The sequence below is a fragment of the Chamaea fasciata genome, unplaced genomic scaffold (genome assembly GCF_029207755.1).
Source record: "Chamaea fasciata isolate MVZ Bird 193981 ecotype frontalis unplaced genomic scaffold, bChaFas1.0.hap1 SCAF_1, whole genome shotgun sequence".
In the NCBI taxonomy this organism is placed as follows: domain Eukaryota; kingdom Metazoa; phylum Chordata; class Aves; order Passeriformes; family Sylviidae; genus Chamaea; species Chamaea fasciata.
In genome coordinates this window covers 127,592,316-127,613,564 of record NW_027094086.1, presented here as the reverse complement: position 1 = coordinate 127,613,564, position 21,249 = coordinate 127,592,316, and the positions used below count along the sequence as shown (strand labels likewise).

The 21,249-nt window shown below is 38.9% G+C and overlaps 1 protein-coding gene across 6 annotated transcripts in view; it reads right to left on the bottom strand.

Moving 5' to 3' along the window:
* Positions 1-14,160, bottom strand: part of ICA1 (islet cell autoantigen 1) — a 64,919-nt gene extending 50,759 nt beyond the window's left edge. The window contains exons 1-4 of one of the 6 annotated variants that reach the window (XM_066196812.1): positions 14,058-14,160; positions 4,418-4,464; positions 2,610-2,648; positions 649-820 (exon numbers count right to left, since the gene is read on the bottom strand). In XM_066196812.1, coding sequence (XP_066052909.1) covers positions 649-820; positions 2,610-2,626 — 189 coding nt within the window. In that variant the 5' untranslated portion in view covers positions 2,627-2,648; positions 4,418-4,464; positions 14,058-14,160. Of the gene's footprint in view, positions 1-648; positions 821-2,609; positions 3,799-4,417; positions 4,465-14,057 lie in introns of those variants that run through there. The other 5 variants (XM_066196829.1, XM_066196805.1, XM_066196838.1 and 2 more) reach the window with 5 other exon arrangements.
* Positions 14,161-21,249: the final 7,089 nt, after the last annotated feature.

The window sequence follows — 21,249 nt, the reverse complement described above, 5'->3', positions numbered from 1 at the left end:
TTTTAGGTCTTCATTTTGTAGAACTTTAACCTATTTTTTTCTTTAGTGGGGTTGAGTATACTGACAGTAGGACTGTATTTGTCACACAGCAGGATTCCTTCTCTTTGTTTTATTTTACAGACTTTCAGAAGCCTCTTTTGCCATGTCAGAACCCAATGATCTTCTCAAAACCTCCAGAGCAGAATGCACAGTGCACCTTGCTCCTGGGTATATTGCATGTTTTACTAGTATATGTGTATTTTATACATGTCTAAAAAACATAATTTGTACACTCCACAAAATACTATTAGGAAAAAAACCCAAAACAAATCACCTTAAACTAACAGAGGCAAAGGAGAAGGATGATCTCCTGACTCCCCTGCTAACAAAAGGAGAAAATCTGTCCCTAAAACATGAAAATAAAACTGAGATATGTTAAGTTCCAAATAAAGTTAGAGGGACGTGGGGGGTTTTGTTACAAAATTCCCCTATATTCCCTGAATTTACATAGATAATTTTGTCAGAATTTGGAAGAGATCTTACATGAAAATTATAAAAATCTATGTATGTTATTATATCCTATGTGCACACATATTAAAGGTTTGGTGGAGATGAAAACACTTTAAAAATTAACAAACAGAGAACACACATTATGTAAACACTACAAACCTCTAGTTTTGCATCCAGATCTGCATCTGAAGCCACAACATGCTCATCTTCCTTTTTTCCTGTAACTTTTATAAGGGTTTGTTTTGTTTTCCAGTATTTCTGTTGCATTTTATTGACCACAGATTTTTCTTGGCTTTGAGCATATTGATCATAAAATTCTCTTGGATAGTTGCTAGAATATTAACAAACAAAATTTAAAACTTCAATTGGATGCTTTAAAAATAAGCCTAATACACTCAATTAATGCATTTCCATTAAGAATACTGCATTTGCATGCCAAGATATATACTAACATGCAGTTCCTCATTATGCATTATTAAAAAAGCAACTAAAGTACTTTATTTCTCATCCTACTCTGAAAAATAATACACTGATTTCAACTTGAGTATCTTAACCATGCAGTACTGCCTGATAAACAGCTTCAAAGAATTCTTCCCAATCCATTATGAAATTATTTATAGCCTATGGAATTAACTTTTTATTTTGTAAAATTAATAGGAGAGTTTCAAGTGAACTAGCACAGTTGCTTAAGCAGGTAGCAATTTTCATGCCATTTCCGCACTGTTGGGATTTGACACAGCTCATTTCATGAATGGGATTAGAGTACTTCTTGCCCTCCTTTTTTGTAACTGAATAAAAAAAAGAATTAGAAGAACACTCATCTCTTCTGAGCATGCCATGTGAAAGACTGATATCTCACATCTCTCTTTATACAACTGACTACATGACAATTGTGTATGTATAACAGGTAACCTTTTCTTTCAAGGATTAGTTTTCACTGATAATTCTGCATTCCTGTAGCAGACCTAATAAAAGAGTCCAATATATAAATTCCATATTCCACAACATTTAAGCCATATCCCGACAGCTTAATAGAAAATATGGCCTTACAATGAAATCTTGGTATCTTTCAGGAAGTGTCATTCCATTATTCATTTGTGCAAAACTACAACATCTATATCCATATATTTGCTGTGAAGTAATACAGCCATTCTGAAAAAACAAGCGATTGGTACACGTTCCCCAAAGGGCAGCACATCTACCCTACATAGTTACTAGTGACACAGTTTAACCTGAAAAAGAAATTTTTTCACAGGGTTATATGATTTGCTTTAGTTACTTTTAATCAGCGAGTTAGGTGACAGCGCCTTAATCACCGAAGAGATGGTAAGAAATTAAACCGGTAGTGAGCAGGGACATAATTTTAAAAAGCACTTATATAGAGCACTTCATGGCTTCTCCACCAAACTTGACAATGAAAGATATTTACCCATTTAATCCTACACAAGTATTAGTTCCAAGAGTTTAACTTATTAATTAAAATGAAAATAAAGGTCTTTTGGTGCTACAGCAGAAAATAAAAACCATGTACAAAATATACCACATTTTATTTAGAATTCTGCACAAACAAGCCATTACACACACTGAGAACAGACAGCCTATGAAGCTGAGTGAAGACTATATTGACTTGATACATGCTGCACCTTTAAAATACAAAATTTACAGTCTCAAATGAATAAAAAAATCCTCCTGCATTATGAGAAAACATAATATGAGAGTTTATTAACAATAGCATTATTTTAATAATAATTAAAAATACCCATCAAAGCTCTCACAAGGTATTATAAAGGCCTTAGCTGCCTGGGTAGTTGTGTTTTTTGACTTCTGCTACCACAGTGAAAATAACTGAGATCTCATTTCAGCAGTCAGCTGAAGAAAACACCATAATTCATCTGATGTTAATCAGCCTAGAGAGCTACCTCAACTGAGGTCACCAGAAATTCTGGGGGCATGATGCAAGGACTAAAAATTGGCTACTAATGTATGGTCACAAAAAGATTAGAAACACTGTTGGGAATAATACAGATTCCTGAATTACGAGACTTATAAGACAACTGAACAAATCAACACACCAAACACTATTACCTCTTCAGAATTAAAAAAATTATCAAGATACTTACTATTTATGACCTTCCATGATTCTTGTATTCTTCAGACACCTAAATAAGAAATTATCAATTAATACTAGCATCTGTAATTTTTAAGGTAAACATTAGAAATCCTGTATCTTTTCCCTCAGAAAATTACTGTGCTGCAGTATCTTGTTTACCATGTAACAAAAGAAAACTTTTCAATTGGTGAGCTAAGTGCATTCCTTGTGTAACACACAATTCTCATGAAAATCCATTACAAATGGATTTAAGTGCTGCCATCGGTGACGCCAATCCTCCTAGGTTAGCAAGTTTTTCAAGCAAAAGCAAATTTACCAGGCATAAATTCAGTGAATTTTAATGGGGCATGCCAAAATTGTCCATGCCAAGCATCACCCTCAATCAAGTTTCTTCCTCCAAGTTTCAGCCACAACAAAATTTAATTACTTTTTTCCTTTTTTTTTTTTTTTTTTTTTTTGCCTATATCCCACTGATCTATTTTTTTAAAACAATAGCTACATCCTTTCTTGAGTCAGAGATGTGAAATTTAATGACCAGATGGTTTTTCTGTGAGGGACACCACAGCTCCTGAGGTCAGAATATGATTTGTATGCATTAGAACTTTAGATTTTGTAAGTTACTATCTCCAGCTTGGATACTCAAGTTTCCCACTATACTTTGAGCTGGCCAGATGGCATGCACATCACTTCCCACCAGTTCCTGAGCACACTCCTTCCAGGCCAAATTTAACAGCCAAGACAGATACTCATAAACAACAAGCACCTGGCTTCTCCTCTGCTGCTTTCAGAGAGGACTGCTCTTCAGCACACGGTTATCATGGGAAGGGAGGCACTGCAGCAGGATCTGGATGAGACCTAAATGAAGCTGGTGGGATGGATGGTGCTGCTGGGGAATGGACTTTAGCAAGCAGAGGCACAGAATGAACACACCAACAGGCTTCACTAAGGTATGAAGCTGATTGACTGAGAAAACAGTAGTGGAAAAAGCAGCTAGGGTGGTACCAGCTGAAACTGGACTTCGGCACTAATCCAAGTAAGAAGGAAAAGGGACTACAAAGGGGAGTCATGATGTTGGAAACATATCTGGCAGAGTACTGCATACAGACAGTGTGGTTAGCACTGGAGAGACAAAGGGACTGGAACAGATTGCAGGAACCCAAACAAGGGAATGCAAACAACCTGAATACTTCTGCAAGCATGAGGCACATGCACATCCATTTGGAGCTGAATGGAGGCAAATCCCAGATTTCTGAGTCTAACCTCTCTTCTGTCAGTACCTGTGAAACTTCCTGGCAAAGTTCCATGAGATACTGCAAGATTATATCAGAGCAGGAATTTTGCCTGAATTGGAATTTTTGTGAAATGTTCTCAAGCACTGAAGGAGAGACCATGAGAAAACTCGTAACTTCGTCTTCAGACCAGAGTTTAAATGTAAGGGTCAACAGCTAAACAAGGAAGAAAGAATCTTTTCAGATTGTTGTTGTGTTACAAAATCATTGAGTCAGACAAGACACAGAATGAACTGCTTTGCAGTTCTTTCTAGAGCCATAGGCACAGGCACTATTAACTCATTTTCTAATACCTTTATATCCTTGACTTCACTGTTTTCACACTGGTCCTCCTTAAGTCAACTGTGGGGGTGTGTGAGTGACGTAAGACCACAGGATTTAGCTTGTATACACATCCATGACTCAGTTATTCAGCAGCACACTTGGTTTGACAGGAAGCAAAGAAGAGCCTATCTAGGTGGAATAACATGCACATTACTCGGAACAAAGTATAAGCAACCAGTATGAAGAAAAGGTGTAAGGCACTGACCTTACTCACTGTATACCTACACCTGCTTCACCTGGAAACCAATGTCCCTACAAAAAATGAACAGGGTCATGGTGAAATAGCTGTCATTTGCAAGTACAGCTCACGTTCTTTCTTTCTAAACATCTGACCTCACCTTATGACTCTGAAATTTTCTTAGTTACACTATTCCAGGGCCTACATAGCACCCTTATGCACTGAAGATATTTTTTTGTGGGATTCTTTCCATTCAAAATGGACAATATCTTCATGGTATGAAAATGAGGGCATGTATTCTCTGTTCAGCTGTGTGACAGGATGGCATTTGAGGTGTTTGAGGGTATAAGACCTGCTGGGATGGTGTCCTATGGCCAATCAGGCTGGAAGGAAACAGAAGTAGAGCCTTACCTACACTGCCTGCTGGAAATGGCTCCTGGCATGTGATATCACCCAAAACATGCTAGGAGGGAAAAAGGTCCCAGAGAGTTCTAGATAGTATAGATAAAAACCATGCCAGGGAGATTGCTCATGTAATTAAGCAGTGGCAACAAGCAGCAGGCCAGGACCCAAACTCAGTCCCTGGGCCCATTTTATTTCCAGCATGGAGCTAACTTTTGGTCCTAAATGAAAATTCAGTTTGCAATGACAGCTTAGTAAGTACCAGCACTGAAAAAACAGAAATGTAGTTGCCAAAAAGTAACGTGCAGCAAATTGTCTCCGTGGTAATTTAACAGTGCCCTAATTTATTTATAAAATCTCTTACTTCATGTGATGTTAGTGTCCCAAGTCCAGGAACCAAAAAAGGTTCAGGTTCAGCTCTAACAAAGGACACTTTCAAAAGCATATGGCTTAGCTGAACTGAGATTTTTTTGAAAGAAATACCAAAATCTAAGTCTAGTCTCAAAAAGTGAGAGATATTAATAAGAGGGGACTGGAAACAGCGCAGGGAAGTATCCAAGAATTGAAAAGAACATTTCACAGCCATATAAAGAAGAATCCCTACAGTCACAAAATGCTCACAAGAATGAGCACATAACCTCTCACTATTTTAAGTTTTGAACTCTCTTATTCTTTCGAAGAACAAGACAAATGTAAGACAGAAGTAACAAGCCAGTTGGTCTTCGCCAAAATTGACTACAATAGAAGCACATGACACTAACTTGAACCTACCCATACTCTCTCCAAAAATGGTAGTCAAATTTAAAATTAACCCATACAGTTATCATACAGTTTTAGATATTAAAACAAGCTTTATTTGCCACAAGGAGTTTATGTAAGGGACTTCTTTTGCTTTTCTTCTCGGTGCATTAAAATGAAAAAAAAAAAGAGAAAAGTTTCAATAAATAGTATTATACTGACAGCAACAAACAAAAGAAAAAATAATCACCACCCTATAGGAAAGCATTTGTATTGGGAAGTTTCCATGATATTTGACAATAAAGAGTTGCACAATATTTGTGATCTCCATGACAGACTTTATCTTGACAAACAAAAGGGAGGGATACTCTAGATAAGGGGGTGGGTGGCAGAAGCAAGCACACCTGCTTTATTCACACCAGAGAAAGCAGTGCCACATTCCAGGTGACTGTACACAAACCCACATTTAATACCGCACAGTGATGGATCTGAGGTTTCCTGAAGAAGTCAACTCAGGCCTCCAGGAATTTTGCAAGTGCTTCTCAGTGTTTTGAGGGAGACTAATGCTATCTCAGTTTTAGCATTAAACTGAGCTGGCCCTATTCATAATAAGTCTGCTTGGAACACAAGGGACCACAGGGCTGTAAGACCCATTCCCATACAGAACCAACTGGGGTCACAAGCCCTGCCAAAACCATGAAAATCTCTAGCAGGTGTTTTTGAGGAGCCACCAAGAAGCCTCCACATCACTTTCCTGTGATCACAAACCATCCTGTTTGCAGACTGATGCCAGAGAAGACAGGCACAGCCTGGACACTGAAATACATCAGAGCTGTTTCTAGACTCAGCCTGGCTTCAAGTATAATACAGCTGAATTCAGGCAGTGCTCTGCCACAGACAACAAGAAATGCTGAAACCAAGATTGTCCTGCCAACAGCCAACTATGGCAGAGTTTCTCTGGGTGGCAGACTATTTGCCCACAAATTACTTCCACATGAAGCCATAACAGCTGGAATGCACACTGAACTTCATGTTATTCCTGCCATACTCATCATCCTACTGAGAAATTTTATTAGCTGTGACACTGGAAGGAAACTTGATGGAGGATACTCATCATTAGCAAGTAGCATTTCTATTCCTATGGAAAATCTTCTGATTCTCTATATTCTCCAAGACCACTTGAATACACATGTAAATTTTTCTGCACAAATAGGAAAATGCTTTCATGGTGTTTTGTGTGATTTGAACCGCAGTATACCCATGGATTATCCTCCAGTTCATGCTCTGTGTAACATTTGTACAAGCTTGTTTTTCATTTTTAGCTTTAGTATATTTTGATGCAGCATAAGTTATCTGGTTTCCCAAGAGCTGAACAGCATTATGAATAATCTTTAGGATGTACTGGTCTAAGAAAAAGATGGTATGAGCGCCTTCTCTCCAACAGCTACACTGACAAAAAACAAGTCTGTGTATCAGTGTCACTCACATTACCTCTCTTTTTCAGTGAGCCTAAATGTCAGAAGTGTCATGTGGCATGGTAAAGTTCAGCTCTTAATACTCTCCTAGGTTATTAGAAAATCAGTTTAAAACCCAACCCAACAAACAAAAGCTTTACCCCTAATTCAAGTATCTCTTCTTTTCTGAGCATTGGTTACATAGCTCTTACTGTGCTCTTCGCTCAGACAACAGATCCCATAGAAAAATGGATGCAATGAGAGGCATCAAAAAGGAATCTTTTCAACTCTGAATGATTAGTTATGCCAATTGAACAACACATTCTTTTGAGATACATCCAGAAACAAGGAAAGGGAACTGATCAAACAGCATAGCAGAATTCAGCAACCCTTACATGAAGGCAATATTCATTAAAACACACAGAAGAGTCTGCACTTTCACGGACAGAACTGTCCTCTGAGTCTACTGTTCTTTCAAAGCAGATAATATCTTCTGTGACTCCTCAAATCCCAACACTCCCCATATCCTAAAACCCTTGCAACTTATAACTTCAAATATGGCAGAATCATGCATTGCAGTTGACTCACTTATGTCAACAGTTTGATTAAAATGAATAATCTTCCAATAAACTTTTAATACAGTAATAGTACAGTGGTGCTAGGTAACAAAAAAAATTAAGGAATTCTATATATAAAATTTAAAAGTGATACTTTCATTTATTTAAAATACTTTGAAGGAAAGAAAATGTGCCTAGGTGAGGGAATCAAGGCCATCTGTGCCTCCAACAGCTCTTGGCTTACAACCTATCCCCTCCACTCTGCTCCCTGGAATATGTGATTAAACTGAAACAAGTAAGTGGGTCTGCAGAACAAGAAGCAGTCTCACTGCAAGATGAAGACTAGACAGGGTGCAGTTTTATCTTCTCTCATGGATCTATAAACACATAGACCAGGAACTTCAAATGGTGTTTGACTTTGCCTTTCCCAACCAAAGAGAATATAACAGCCTGTAGATCTGAATTATCCATGTTGTCAATGCAGGAAAAGAATCAAAGCCAAAGTCTGGGTCTTTCAGCATCAAGATTATACACAGATTTAGAAGTATTCCTACTCTTAAAAACAAGAATAGCCACCACTCCAAGTCACCTAAAATGAATCTAGAGTTGAAACTATATCTATGACAAATGACAAGATTTAATTTTTCCTCCAAAGCTCTTAATTCTCAGTATTGATGCTCTAATCCTGCAGAATCATCCATGCTTAGCTTTAAATCCAGGAGCCTTTTCATTCTGTTAGACTACTCAGTGATGCACTTGTTTATTAATTCAAAAAGTTTGCAAATTGGTCTGTAAGTGTTGCATTAGCAGCTCCTTCCATCCATTACAATTTTTTTGTCTAATCCTTTGTCTCAGACTGATCCACAGCTTTGCTACTTATCCTGGAATGTGTCTATCTTGGAGATTACCCACAAGTTCTCAGGAGAAGAAATACAAGATTGCAGTATCAACAGAATTACTCTTTCAATCTATTTCAGGAGCTGACACCTAGAAAGGAACTTCATACATCCTTAAAAGCACAGGATAAATGGCATTTGTTACACAGCGAAGGCTTCTGCTATATTCCTACACCTGGGAGGTGCTGAGAGTGGAAAAAATCTTCCTGTTTGACTGCAATTATCTAACTTTAGTGCCTAAATTACCATACAAGTCTCTCAAGACTAAGTCCTTGTACAGATAGTGAACAGAACCTCCGAAGAGGAACACTGAGCACCTCAACCAAAGCCTCACCACTGTGCTCTGTGCACACAGAAATTATGCTTTTGCATTAGGCACCTGAACTACAAAGATAAATCATGCTGTGAGAGCAGTGCTCTATTCCCCTTCTTTTAGAACTAGGATTTCACGGTGGTCTGTTGAATTACTGTGAGGGAAAAAAAAAAAAATAGAAGGCAGCATGCTGAATAACACTATCATTGGGACATGGCCACATCCCACTAAGTCCCCTGGAAACACTCCTGGAACTAACATTTCCATACACAGTTTTTGCCACTTCCTTCTCCTCTCTCCCAAGGCCTATGAGACATCCCAGAAAACTACTCATTTATTCCATTTCATTTATTCGTTTGTCTTGATCCTTCAAAGAATTAAAAAAACCCCAAAGAATTAACCTACTCTACCACGTCCCCCACCCCAGCCAAATCTGACGTGCAGAAAAATTCCAAGCACGTACTTAAAACAATAGAAGTATCAGGGAAATTGGAGTTTGTTCTCCAAGGAGTAGTTTGACCCAATACCGTACACATTTCTTTTTCAAGCTAGTAAACTGTGTGGAGAACAAACCATAGTAATACCAGCAGTTATCTTAAATAACTAAGATGGCGTGATTAGAGACTTGCACTGTAAGAAACCAAGCAAAAGGCATGAAGAAATCTGAATATTTGGGGTCAGCTTTCTGTCAATTTGTAGCACTACCAAGGTACCTGTCCGCACACAGTACAGCCAACCAAAAGAGTAGCAGTACTACTATTAACACCTGTCTTTCACTCAATTTTACCCTGACTCTATTTAATACTCTGTGTAGGGCATATATGGGTCACATCTACTGCAGAGAGTACTGTCCAGAGTCACTTTCTTTCAAATTTGTCATAATTCTAATTTCAGAATACACAATTAATGTGGGAAATTATTCTACTTAAATTCCTGGTGTTCTTATACTATCATTTAGTCTTTATTTTTCTATTCTCAACCACGATGCATACAAGTTAATAGAAGTGGCAGACAAACTGCAAATTTACACTTTGAGAGTTTATTGGTCACTTATATCAACAACTAAAGAGTATCAATCCATCTGAATCACTCTGGTTTTCAGTACTTGAGTGGTTACAAGTAATTTTTAGCCAACATGAAGAAGCAGAAATCTGTCAACACGTTTTATAGAACTTGTTTTTGCCCCCATGAAGTGCAAGGACCAACTCAACAGTTAGCATTCCTCTCTAAAAAAATAATTTTGTGTCTATTTGGCACTACATATCTGTCATATTATTCCAAAAACTATCAGGTCAAACTTACAGGCGTAAGTGATCTCCTTTCTAGAGCATAAAATGTATTGAAATGAAACTTGGAGCTGGATTGCGGGTTTTTTTGGTTGTTTTTTTAACAGTTTAATGAAAAATTCCGAAACCCAGTGGATTATCTCAAAAATACTCATAAGGATGGCACATGAAGTCACAACACAGTACATATAGCCTCAGAACCAAATATTTCAAATAAATGCTGGTAGGCTGCAAGACTGATGAGCAAACAATAGCATTTTCTAGATAAGCTCATTCGCACACAGAACTTTATCATCTGCACAGAGATATTTAATCACATAAAAAATTAATTTTAAATTCCTTTTTCAGATTATACTGATTTTTTAACTGCTTACCATGCAATAATGTAGGGACAGTACATAGTATCAGTTTCCCCTCAGGTAACATCTTTTGCTTCACTAGTGAAGTATTCCACTTATATTTGTGGAGAACAGGGAAACAACCAGGTAAGCATGGCAAGTACTACATGCATTTTATGGAAGAATAATATAAGTCATTGAATGGGAGGTCTAAGCTCACTGCAAATGAGCAAAACTGGGGATATTTACTGTGCAGCATTTACTCATTTTCTAAATGCAGACTTGCTTTGTTTCTTCAAAACAATTGTATCAAATTGTTTTGTAATACACATTTGTTCTCTTAGTTTAAGAACCACTATTTGTAAACATAATAGTTGAATATTATTAAACAAAATATCATATGGAACATGCACTGTACATAGATTTATAAGAGAAAGATCTTTTCTGATGCACTCTACTTGTAATCAGTCAAGAGCCTTAATATTGGGAAACCTTCTTTTTGTGAAACTGGGAAAAGTAGTGAATTAACAAAAAAAAAAATCATTAAACTCTTTCTGCATGTAATAGTATATTACATACAAACATATAAGGCTTTAGAACTTCAAACTAATGGCTCTCTTATTCAGATATCCTATTTGCTGGCACAGTCAACCCTCTCACATTTCTGCCTGCCTCCTCCTTTTTCATCCACTCAGAAACCAGGAGGTAATGCCATTTATACTCAAGGGGAAACAATGCTGGAGGAGGGAACACAAGAAAATAATTTTCTCCAGATTCCCTTGGAGATTATTTCACATCTGTGGATAAGAGATTTGATTAACAGAACAGCCTTAGCATGCACAGCAAAAACAATACAGGGTGATCTCCTCGCACCGCCCTTTGAGTAAACATCATCAGTACAGGCTATATATTCTCAGCAGACACACAGTCCACTCAACTTTTATATTACTGCTCTCAGGAATATCCTGGCACACCAGTCCCTAGAGCAGTGGTGATCCCCGTGAAGCTACTTGCAAGACGGACCTAAGTACTGTTTCAGTGACTTGGTACAGACAGTTCTCAAGGTTGACGTAAGCAATTGCATAACTGGTCAAAATGCCCCTCAGTTTGCCGTGGCTAACAACAGCCACAGGAAAAGGTACTGTGAAACTGTGGTTACTAGCAAGACTTAAAAGGTCAAATGTTTTCTACTGTTCGATTCTTTCTCTAACAAACTTCACTCTCTGGGCTTTTGTATTTTTAATGCTTCTGCATCACGTGGCACAATTTCATCTCCAGAGTGTTTTTATGGTTGAGAAGCAGCAAAACATCTTGAAGAATAAACTACTCTTGGAGCACTACTCTTGGAGGTGATTTTGGAAAGACAAAGTATTAAAAGTCTTTGAGAGCATTTTTTGTCTTCTTGTTTAGATGAGATATTAGGACTTTTTTTTTTCTGCCAACTCGTACTAACGGCTTTCAACACTAGCTGAAGACTGAAAAGAGCTGTTATTATTCATTTCTTCAAGAAAAGGTTACGTGAAAATTCATCAGAGCAATTTAACAATCATGTAAAGCACAGATAAAAGAGAAGAATTGGCAAGATGGGTTTGAAAGTCTTAGCCAGGACAAAAACCCCTAACCCTGTAGCAGGGTTCAACAGAAATTTTACTTTGCACTAAGTGATCCCCTTCACCACCACTAATATAAACTTCCAAAAGAAAAATGTTAATGAAACCTCCCCCTTCCATAAAATCATAATTGATCTTGAATCTGCAAATCTGCAGTAACATTTATATTTGCATTTCAACTCCAACAAACACAACAGAAGAACGTGCCATTACCTAAAATGCATTTAGTTTTTTTTTCTCACTGAAAAGGAAGCAAATTCCACTGACCAGCATCTAGATTCTTGACTAAAGTGCTGGAACCTTTCTGGAAACAACAGTGTTTCATGCATGAAGTTCGGACAGTGAAGAAACTTTAGAAACTCACTTAGACTGAGGCTTTATTTAACCGCTGCATTATCTTCCAGTAGAGCTTGTCATGTGCAAAACGTGACTGGTTATACCAGTTATGGCAGTTCACTACTCAAAAGATCTCTGTGGCTTGACACTCAATTCGTCCTTCAGTAGTATTAACGTTAATCTTAAACCATTACATTACTAAGTTTAAATCAACAGGCCGCTCAAAGAGCAGTTAAAAAAAATTGCTAAAGTCTAGCTGAGGTGCTGCTGGTCATCATGCTACGTACCAGTAAGAACTGCAACTTCTAGATCTGTGCCAGACAGCACTGTCAAGGGGTTCTTCCACTCCCTCTGAGAACAATGGATAGACAAAGTGGGAAGAGTGGGTTATCAGAAAAATCAGATAAAAGACCATAACTAAATGCCACCTGCACTGCAGACACCAAAATCCAGCCCACCATTTTCTCTGTCCAACACTTTGGAAAAGTGATCCAACAGTTTTGTCCTTACAAGAGTCTTGCTAGAACAAAACACAAGAACAGTTTATTTCCAAGAAGTCTACTCTGAAACAAGAGTTACAGCTGCTTTCTGAGACCCAAATGAAAAAAAAAACCAAAACTATCCAGAAATCAAAGGAAAGAGGATAACACAATTAAACATGGGGAGAACAAAAGTCAGCAAACAGGTGCCTCATGGAAATAAAAGGTCATCTTGATTGAAAGCATGGCTTGTAGGCAGAGAGAAAATATTATACACTACCAAAGAGAAGAACAACTCCAACGCCAAGCTTCCAAAATACGATCACAACGTGACTTGGCAGTAGGGGCTTAAAAGATATGACCATGAGATTACCAAAGTCAGTTTCACATTGACACCTCTGGACTAAGGCAAGCTTGAATTACTGCTTTAAGAGAGATCCTTGAGGCTATCAGCTTTATCCAAAACAATGGGGAACAGCAGACTTATTTACGTACGGTACTGAACATGAACATAATGATATCGACAAATAAAAGAGCACAGAGCCCTTCACCCCTTACTGCTACTAAAAACTGACCTGATGTTTCAAATAATATCGATTTTCCTTTTTTCTTCCAAAGGACTAGAACAGCTTTCATGAGTCAGGTGGATGGATGTAAAATACGTCTGATTACCAAGATGAACCTTTCACAAAGCATAAGCTTTAAATCACAAATGGGGGGTTCCTGAATTGCCATTTCACCAGCTGTTACTGCCTCGGTGCCGGTCCGACATCTGACATTACCTGACCAGAGGATGCCCTGCCACCCCTCTCCACCCGGCTGGCCCCAGGAGGGTTCGGAGCGCAGCCGGGCAACCTGCGCCTCAGCCCGGCAGCCAAGCCGGAAACCGCCGAGGAGAACCGGCCGTTTCCCTCCCCGCTTCCAGCGGGCAGAGCGCCAGGGAGGATGTACGGGAGGCACAAACGGATAAATGCAATAATCATGGCGAGACAACCGCACGGCGGGAGGGGGAACACACGGCAAAAGGAGGGACAGATGCCATCTTGTGCCTCGGAAATTTTGCTCTGAACAGGTCCGGCCGTGGATACGGCGCTGACGGGCACCAGGTCCGCAGGCCCGGCGGCCGCGCCGCCTCCGTCGCCCCGAGCGAGCTGCCCGCGGGGGAGGCGGCGCCCACCCGGGGCCGGTACCCGCGGCACCAGCTCTCCCCGCCCGGCCCCAGCACGGCGACCAGCGAGTCCCCCCTTCCTGCACTCACCTTGCGGAGGGAAGGGCCGAGCCGCAGGCGCCGCCGCCCCTCCAGGTGTTCCAGCGCCGCCGGCGTCACCGCGGCGAGCGGAGCCGCCTGTGCCGGCGCGGACGCCCCCGCAGCGGGGCGGAGCCGCCGCCCGGCCCGGCCCAGCCCGGCCCGGCCCCCGAGCCCGGAGGGCGCGACCGCCAGGTCCGCGCAGCTCGGGCCGGCCGCTGCCCGGTCTTGGGCAGGGCAGGGTTTGCTCTTGCTGTCCCTGGAGCGTTGAGAGGGAAGCGGTCGGAGACTCACCCGGGTTGGCGCCCTTCTGGGGTTCTGATCACCACCTCTGAGCTCCGTGCCTCAGCCCCAGACAACTGGGGACCGCAGGTGTCCCGCGAGGAGCGGCAAGGAAATACTAAAATGTTTTGGTTGTCATAAATAGTTGCCATTGAGGTAATGGAAACTTGGAGGAAAAGGCCCTTTAACGTAACAGGCAGGTGGCAGTGTCGGGGGGTCAGGAGAGCGTTGGTTTTGAGCTCATGTCGGAATTGGGTCATTGGGGTTGTGTGGGAGCTTTTTAGTAAAGGTGGTGGATTTGAAGCTGATTTCAGACCTTGAAATGAGGAGAAGAGTTCACAGGTGGCATTTGAAAATGAAATAAAAGGAGAAACGGAGAGCAACAAGATAGGGTGAAAAATGATCCCGGTGAAATGGGGCGGTGTTAACTTACCGGTGTGAAGGGAGCAGAGGTGTTAGCACAGCGCAGGGCACGGGAGCAGGAATGGAGAGGAGGAGGTTGGGTGGATAGGGCTTGAAAAGGCTTGAATAAGAGTGAACAAGGAAGGAGGAAGATGTCGAAAATGAAGAGAGGAGAAGAGTGGTAGTGAGGCACAATTTTCTGAGCCTTTCGGAGGTCCCAAGCACTCATGTCAGCGTCTCCATGTTTCTGTGAGGCAGAGCTGAGCTACTTCACTGGAAGTCACAGATCTTAAGAGTAAAAATGCAAGATGTTTACAGCAACGGGAGCTGTGCTGTGAGACTGTGACGGTGAAAAAGACTTAGGATCCCAATGAGTAGAGAGCTAGGCGTGCACTCCTTGAGCCCTGAAGAAATCGACAGGGATAATTTAACCCTGTATAATGCGAGGAATTTCAGGTGTGATTTGAGAGTTTGCTTACAATCTTTGGCATTGGTGTGACCACTAACAACAGGTCATACCCCCGAGCATGGTGTACGTAGCACAGACGGTGAATTTACAAACAAGAATGGTTTTATGGCAAGAAATACAGCATTGTTTCCCAGAAATACAGAAACTAATAGGATAGTTCTTGTGTTAAAGCAAAGTAAAAGCAAGAAAATATTTTCATGGGAGACAAATCTCTTAATGGAGTCCTTAGTCTTGCAGAAAAAGGTATAACACAGCAGCTGAAAGCTTGGAATACAGGAAACCTGGTGTGAAATACCTCATTTATTTTGGATGTTATACTGTCAACACCCTCCAGCTGCCTTGGTATTCTACAGCTCTCTTTAGAGCAAATATAAAAAGATGCATTTTAGGGTGTGGTTATCTGGTTTATTTTAGTTTCCAGTGAGATTAATCATTCTCTGGACAGGGGGTCCTGTGACTGAAAGAGTAACAGGCTGAAGTGTAAATACTTGCATTAGACATATTGCCCCATTAGTCAAATAAATTCCAGATATTACTGGTTTTGAGAGAAAAAATGTTCATGGAGTTTTTCCCTTGCCAAAGGGAAGTGGTGCTAATAAGTGACAACAGGGTTTCTCTGCAGTGGATGAGGATCTGGGATCTCTTCAGCCACATCTGGCATTGGGTTTTGGTAGCTTTTAGTTTCTCAGTGAATATGAAGAATCCATTGTGTCTTTTAATGGTATTTATATCAATCTTTATATATAAATTATCAAATTTGTATATAAATATATATTTATTTATCTTTATATATACATTTATCAAATTTATATATAAATCTTCTAGAGGAAGGTGAAAAAAGAAAGTCACACAGGATGTAAGGAATTTAACCATTATGGGAGCAGAAGAGCAGAACCAAGACAAAAAGATTTTTTTTTTTTTTTTAACGTGCAAGTATTATTTTTCTTAGTTGCTCCACGGTAAGGTAGGAGGGGAAATAGTCCTAAATAAACCTTGATTCTGCAAAAAAACTGTACTTTTGTAATCATGGAACTGTTTTTATGCCCATATTTATGTATGCGTGTGAATATACCAAAAATCAGGACTTAGGCTAGCTCATTTCTCGTGTACTTTAGGACTACATCCTGCAAATTACAGACAGCTTTTTGCCTTGTCTATCTTAATGTGTCAAACCATTAGCTGAGATTACTATATAACCTCAAAAATTAGTTTTAAAGCTTTATTCCTCACTGAACTGCAGGCATATCTTAATCTTTCATCATGTTTCATGTAGTTTATCACCAGATGTAAATGTTATAAATATAAGCTAGTGCCATCTGGTTGTTCTAGCACCTCTCTTATCTCCCATGGAGATATTTTTAGGGCAGCAGAAATACAGAAATGTAACTAAAGCAGTTATTTTAAGTGATATTTGAAATAAGGTGTACTTTCTACTTTTCACAAGCTTAGTTCCTTGCTAAAGCTGGCTGAATGCATGAAACACCTTGAAGTATGGTCCTTCTTTCTGTTACTAACAGTTTTTCCCCATTTGAACATCAAAGTAATCTAAGTTACTTAAATTAACTAAGCAGTTGGTTCCCTGACCTTAAAAAAGTTCATTTCTGCTGTTCCATAGAACACCCCATCCTCTAGCAGACTGAGATTGTTTAGGTGACATCATTAAAGTTGCCATAAGAGGCAAGTCAAGATAAAGTACAGCCCTCTGAGGTGGAACTACTGATCATGTCACAGTTGAAAACATCACTTTTTGTGGTAGAGAAATGCCTTTCCAAGCCCTCAATCACACAAGCCTAGAGTTTTTCAAAAACTGAGCCAGCAATTAGTCTTAGCCCTCATCTTGTAAGCTCTTTTCTGCATCTGAGCTTTGTGTTGTACTTTGCTCCAGCTGCATTTAATTTTTAAAAAGACAAATAAAGGTTGGAATCCCATGTTGACTCAGCGAGACTCACCATCCAGTTGTGTTTACTGTACCACATGGCTACTATGGCATACTATGGGATATGCTACCCTTGTCACTTGAATTGATACATTCTTATGTGTTCTGTGCTGTCTTTATAAAATAATCCTAAAAAATGTGTGTGATGGTTTTTAGCTTATTATATTCCTAAAGTAATAAAATTGAATTTCAAATAAGAAAATGGAAACCATCAGGGGCAAGAGACAGTAAACTAGAAATTCAAGGATTTTGGAAGCCCAGTAGTACTGCCCTGTTTTTCAGTTGAAGCAAAGAAATTACATTTTCCCCATTTGTATATATTATTTTCTTAAGGTTTCTTAATGTGCTGTTATTCTGTCTCTCATTTATATGTATCTGGGAATTAGTAGCTTCAGAAACTTATATAGCATTAGGTATCCTAGAAACAACATTGAAGGTTTCTCATCTTCCCTGGACAGCAACATTGTAATTGTTATTTTTAGTTAAACTTTCACATATTACGATGTTTTTTAATCCTCTCATGTCACTTGTCCTCTGTTTCTTGTCTACATAAGGAAGTACAAACATTTAATGTTTTGTTTTATGGACACAGTCACTGCCACTGCCTGCTTGAGTTTCTGCTCAAAATTTAGAAATCAAGGTGAGGTAAATGATGCTTTCCCTAAACTTGCTCAAGTCCCTGGTATGAATATTTTCTGTCTTTTTGTCCTTTCTTATCTGACTGCTGTTCTTTTAGTTTTCCTACCACACTGCTCTTTGTTTTAAAATTTCTTAGCAAAAAAATCTGTCTAGTTTAAAGGTATTTGTGTTCTATTTTGTATTTATTTTTATAGTTTCTATAATTTAGCTCTATAAGGCATGTAGTTTGTATTGTTTGTGTGACTATTCCAGCTTAGTGATCTGCTGAAAACTTTTAACCTATTGTGAGCTTCAGAGATTTAATTAATTAGTAATTTATTTCTCCTTTCATAAACTGTAAAATACAGAATTATGGCATGATTTGGGTTGGGATTGGAAGAGATTTCTGAGATCATCTGGTCCAGCCCTCCCTGCTAAGGCAGACTCACCTAGAGCGTGTTGCACAGGATTGCGTCCAGGTGGACTTTGAGTATCTGCAGAGAAGGAGGCTCCAGAACCTCTCCATGCAGCCTGTTCCAATGCTCAGTCACCCTCAAAGTGAAGTTTTCCCTCCTATTCACATGGTACTTCCTGTGTTTCAGTTTGTGATATCTTCTATGACAGCAGAGCCCCTGAAATGACAGGCAAGTGTAGAATTAGAGGACTCCAGGTTGAAGTGGTGCCAGCATCTCTGACAGTCAAAGTAGGACTGAAACTGCCAAAAAGGACTCAACCTGTAATCGTGGCTTTCATGGTGTTCAGTCACCATTACTTTCCCGTGGTTCTTAAGGCTTAAAATGAAAACAGTCTTGAGCAGAAGGGCTTACCTGGGTTTTTCTTCATGCAGGTTTGTGTTCACTTTTAGATACTGTTGGAAGTCTAAACTTAATATTGCTGTCCAAGTGCTGGTTCATATACTCTTTTGCAATTCCTGATCAGTGAGCTGTGCAACACTTTTCTTTCCTCTTGTCTGGTTTGCACTGAACGTTGTTGTATATCCTTTCACTATCCTCCCCTATTTGTGTCCTTTATTGTCATTATCCAGCTCCCTGGATACTCTTGCAAACAGCCCACAGGGTACTCTTTCCTGCCAAATAGTTTTCATTTGAATGACAGGGATGGAGCGTGTGGAGTGACTATCTATTTTTCATACCTGACATTTTGAATCAAAAGATCTGTGTTAGTTAATCTGTTGTTTAGATGGAGCTGGTATTTGCAGAATTCACCAGAGAATTAGCAAGACGTTCAAGAACCAAGTTTATTCTTAACAAAGGCAAGTAGACAGTAGGGAGAGGAGAATGGGTACAGTGGCAATTTGCACTGATTTTTGTCTGAGAACAATAATATTAAAAGAAAAAAAATCTTCTTCTTAAGTATTTACTTGAAAATATTAATTTGAACACACAGAACCTGCAGTCATTGGTTGTATTCTGAAATGCATATCTACTTGAGCTGAGGTTATCTTCATCTCCTGTGGATTTGGATAAGCAATCCAATCCCTGCAGTAAACTATGAATTTATTTTATTATAGTCTGCACCAGTATTATTGAATAATCCCCAAATTTCTTTCCCGAAGAGGCTTACAGTCTGAAAGAAAATGCAAAATGGGAGAGAGACAGCAAGAATCATGTTTTTGTAAATGAGAAATTAAGACACAAACAGATAAAATAATTTGTCAGCAAAAACCTATGACAGAACTGGCCAAGGGTTCTTATGCTGATTTACCACTGCCTAAGCCATCCCATCTTCCAGTGTTTTCGAAGGCTAGAGATTCATAAGATGGGCTTGCTTTTTCCACAGGTTTGGGAATAAGAAAGGAGCAGGATACTGACAAAAACGGTGTTTAATAAATACAGCTTCTTTGATGGATGGTGTATCAATAAAATAGCTCTTCATTGAACAGATTTTCACAGTGGCAATATGGATACATTTCCTAATAAGTTTGTTTCTTTAGAAGACAATAATATAGTAAATACAGGCTGACGCTCCCAGATGTTACCATGTTCTCTTTGAGGCATTCATGACAGTTGTTCCATATAAAGACAAACATTTTGAAACAGTCATTAAAATATTCTGGCCCATTAAGAGTATGAGTCACCTAATTTTTAGAGCTCTCCTGGAGATGTTTCATGTGTTAGGAGTGTAAGTTTACTAAAAAAGAATCTGGTGGCTGCTGTCCTGTATACTGTAGATAATTCTCAAATGTGTGAGAAGAATTCTACTACATCAGAAAATAAATTTACAGTACAGTAACTATTGCAAGCAACTACAGAGTTTGATTTAACTTTCAAGCCCTCCTGTACTTACTGAATTTTCTGAAGGGATTACTTCTAATACTTAGCAAGCAATACTATGGCTTGGTGTCTCTAGTTCCTAGTGAACATTCTGAACAATCTGTCTGCAGATAATTTAAAATACTGGATTTTTTTTTCCCAAAACATGTTAATAATATTTGGGTTTATAATTTTTTTGACATTTGCTTGAAAAGAAACTGTAATGAAGCCATTGTTTTCAATAAACCTTTGTAACATATGCCAGAGTTCTTAGTGATAAGATGGACCTAAAATTTGGCATCATGAAAATTTGGCATCATTTCAATAATCTCTGAGGTTTCAATAACTTGAATCAGGTCCTCCAGTGCTGTATCATCTCTTTGCCCTTCAAGGCAGTATGAACTGGCTGTCCCAAGATAACTGTTTTGAGATAGAAGATGCTTTTCAGTTCCTTATGACACATGGGCTTTATGTCATTTTTGCTGTTTAATAGAAAAAAAAATGTGGTATTGCTTGAAAAACAGAACATTGGTGGAGTTTCATCTTCTATTATGCAGAGATCTCTTCTCTGACAAAAATACCTTAACCAATTTGGGTTTTTTTTCAGTTGTGCCAACAGGAATCATGAAGGCTACTATTCTGAAAATATACCTTAGTCCAACTTCAGTACGTCTTTCCATTGAAAAACAAGCTACTTAATTTTCTAAAGTCCACTTCTTTAAGTGATGGAAAATATCAATTGTTACTGAAAATTTGATTTTTCAACCCTTTTCATACTATACTTTTAAAAAAAATGCCTCACCTCATCCTAAATTAAATTATTGAGCTGTACAGAGAAAAAAAATATGGAAGTATTGTTTTAAATAGAAAAAGTATTCATCAAAATATTGCTACATCTCTCATTCAGCAATGAGTTTTTTCTTTTTCTCTTTTGTGAACATCATTTGTCCCAGGAGACAAGCTATATTCTCACCGAGATTCAATGTCTTCTGTTTGTGCTGTTCTTTTTTTCCCATCCTATATAAGTATATTCCACAAAACTGAAAATATGTGTATACTTCCTGCATGTTGCCATGAGATTGTTTTCATTCTGGTTCTACAAGAAGTGTTCTGATAACTACAGAACATTGAACAAAGGTAAAGCTGTTGTGGGAAATCAAACCAGTTTGCTCACTAGGTTGGCGTGCTCATCTCATTCCTGCTGAAGAGACATAAACATTTACT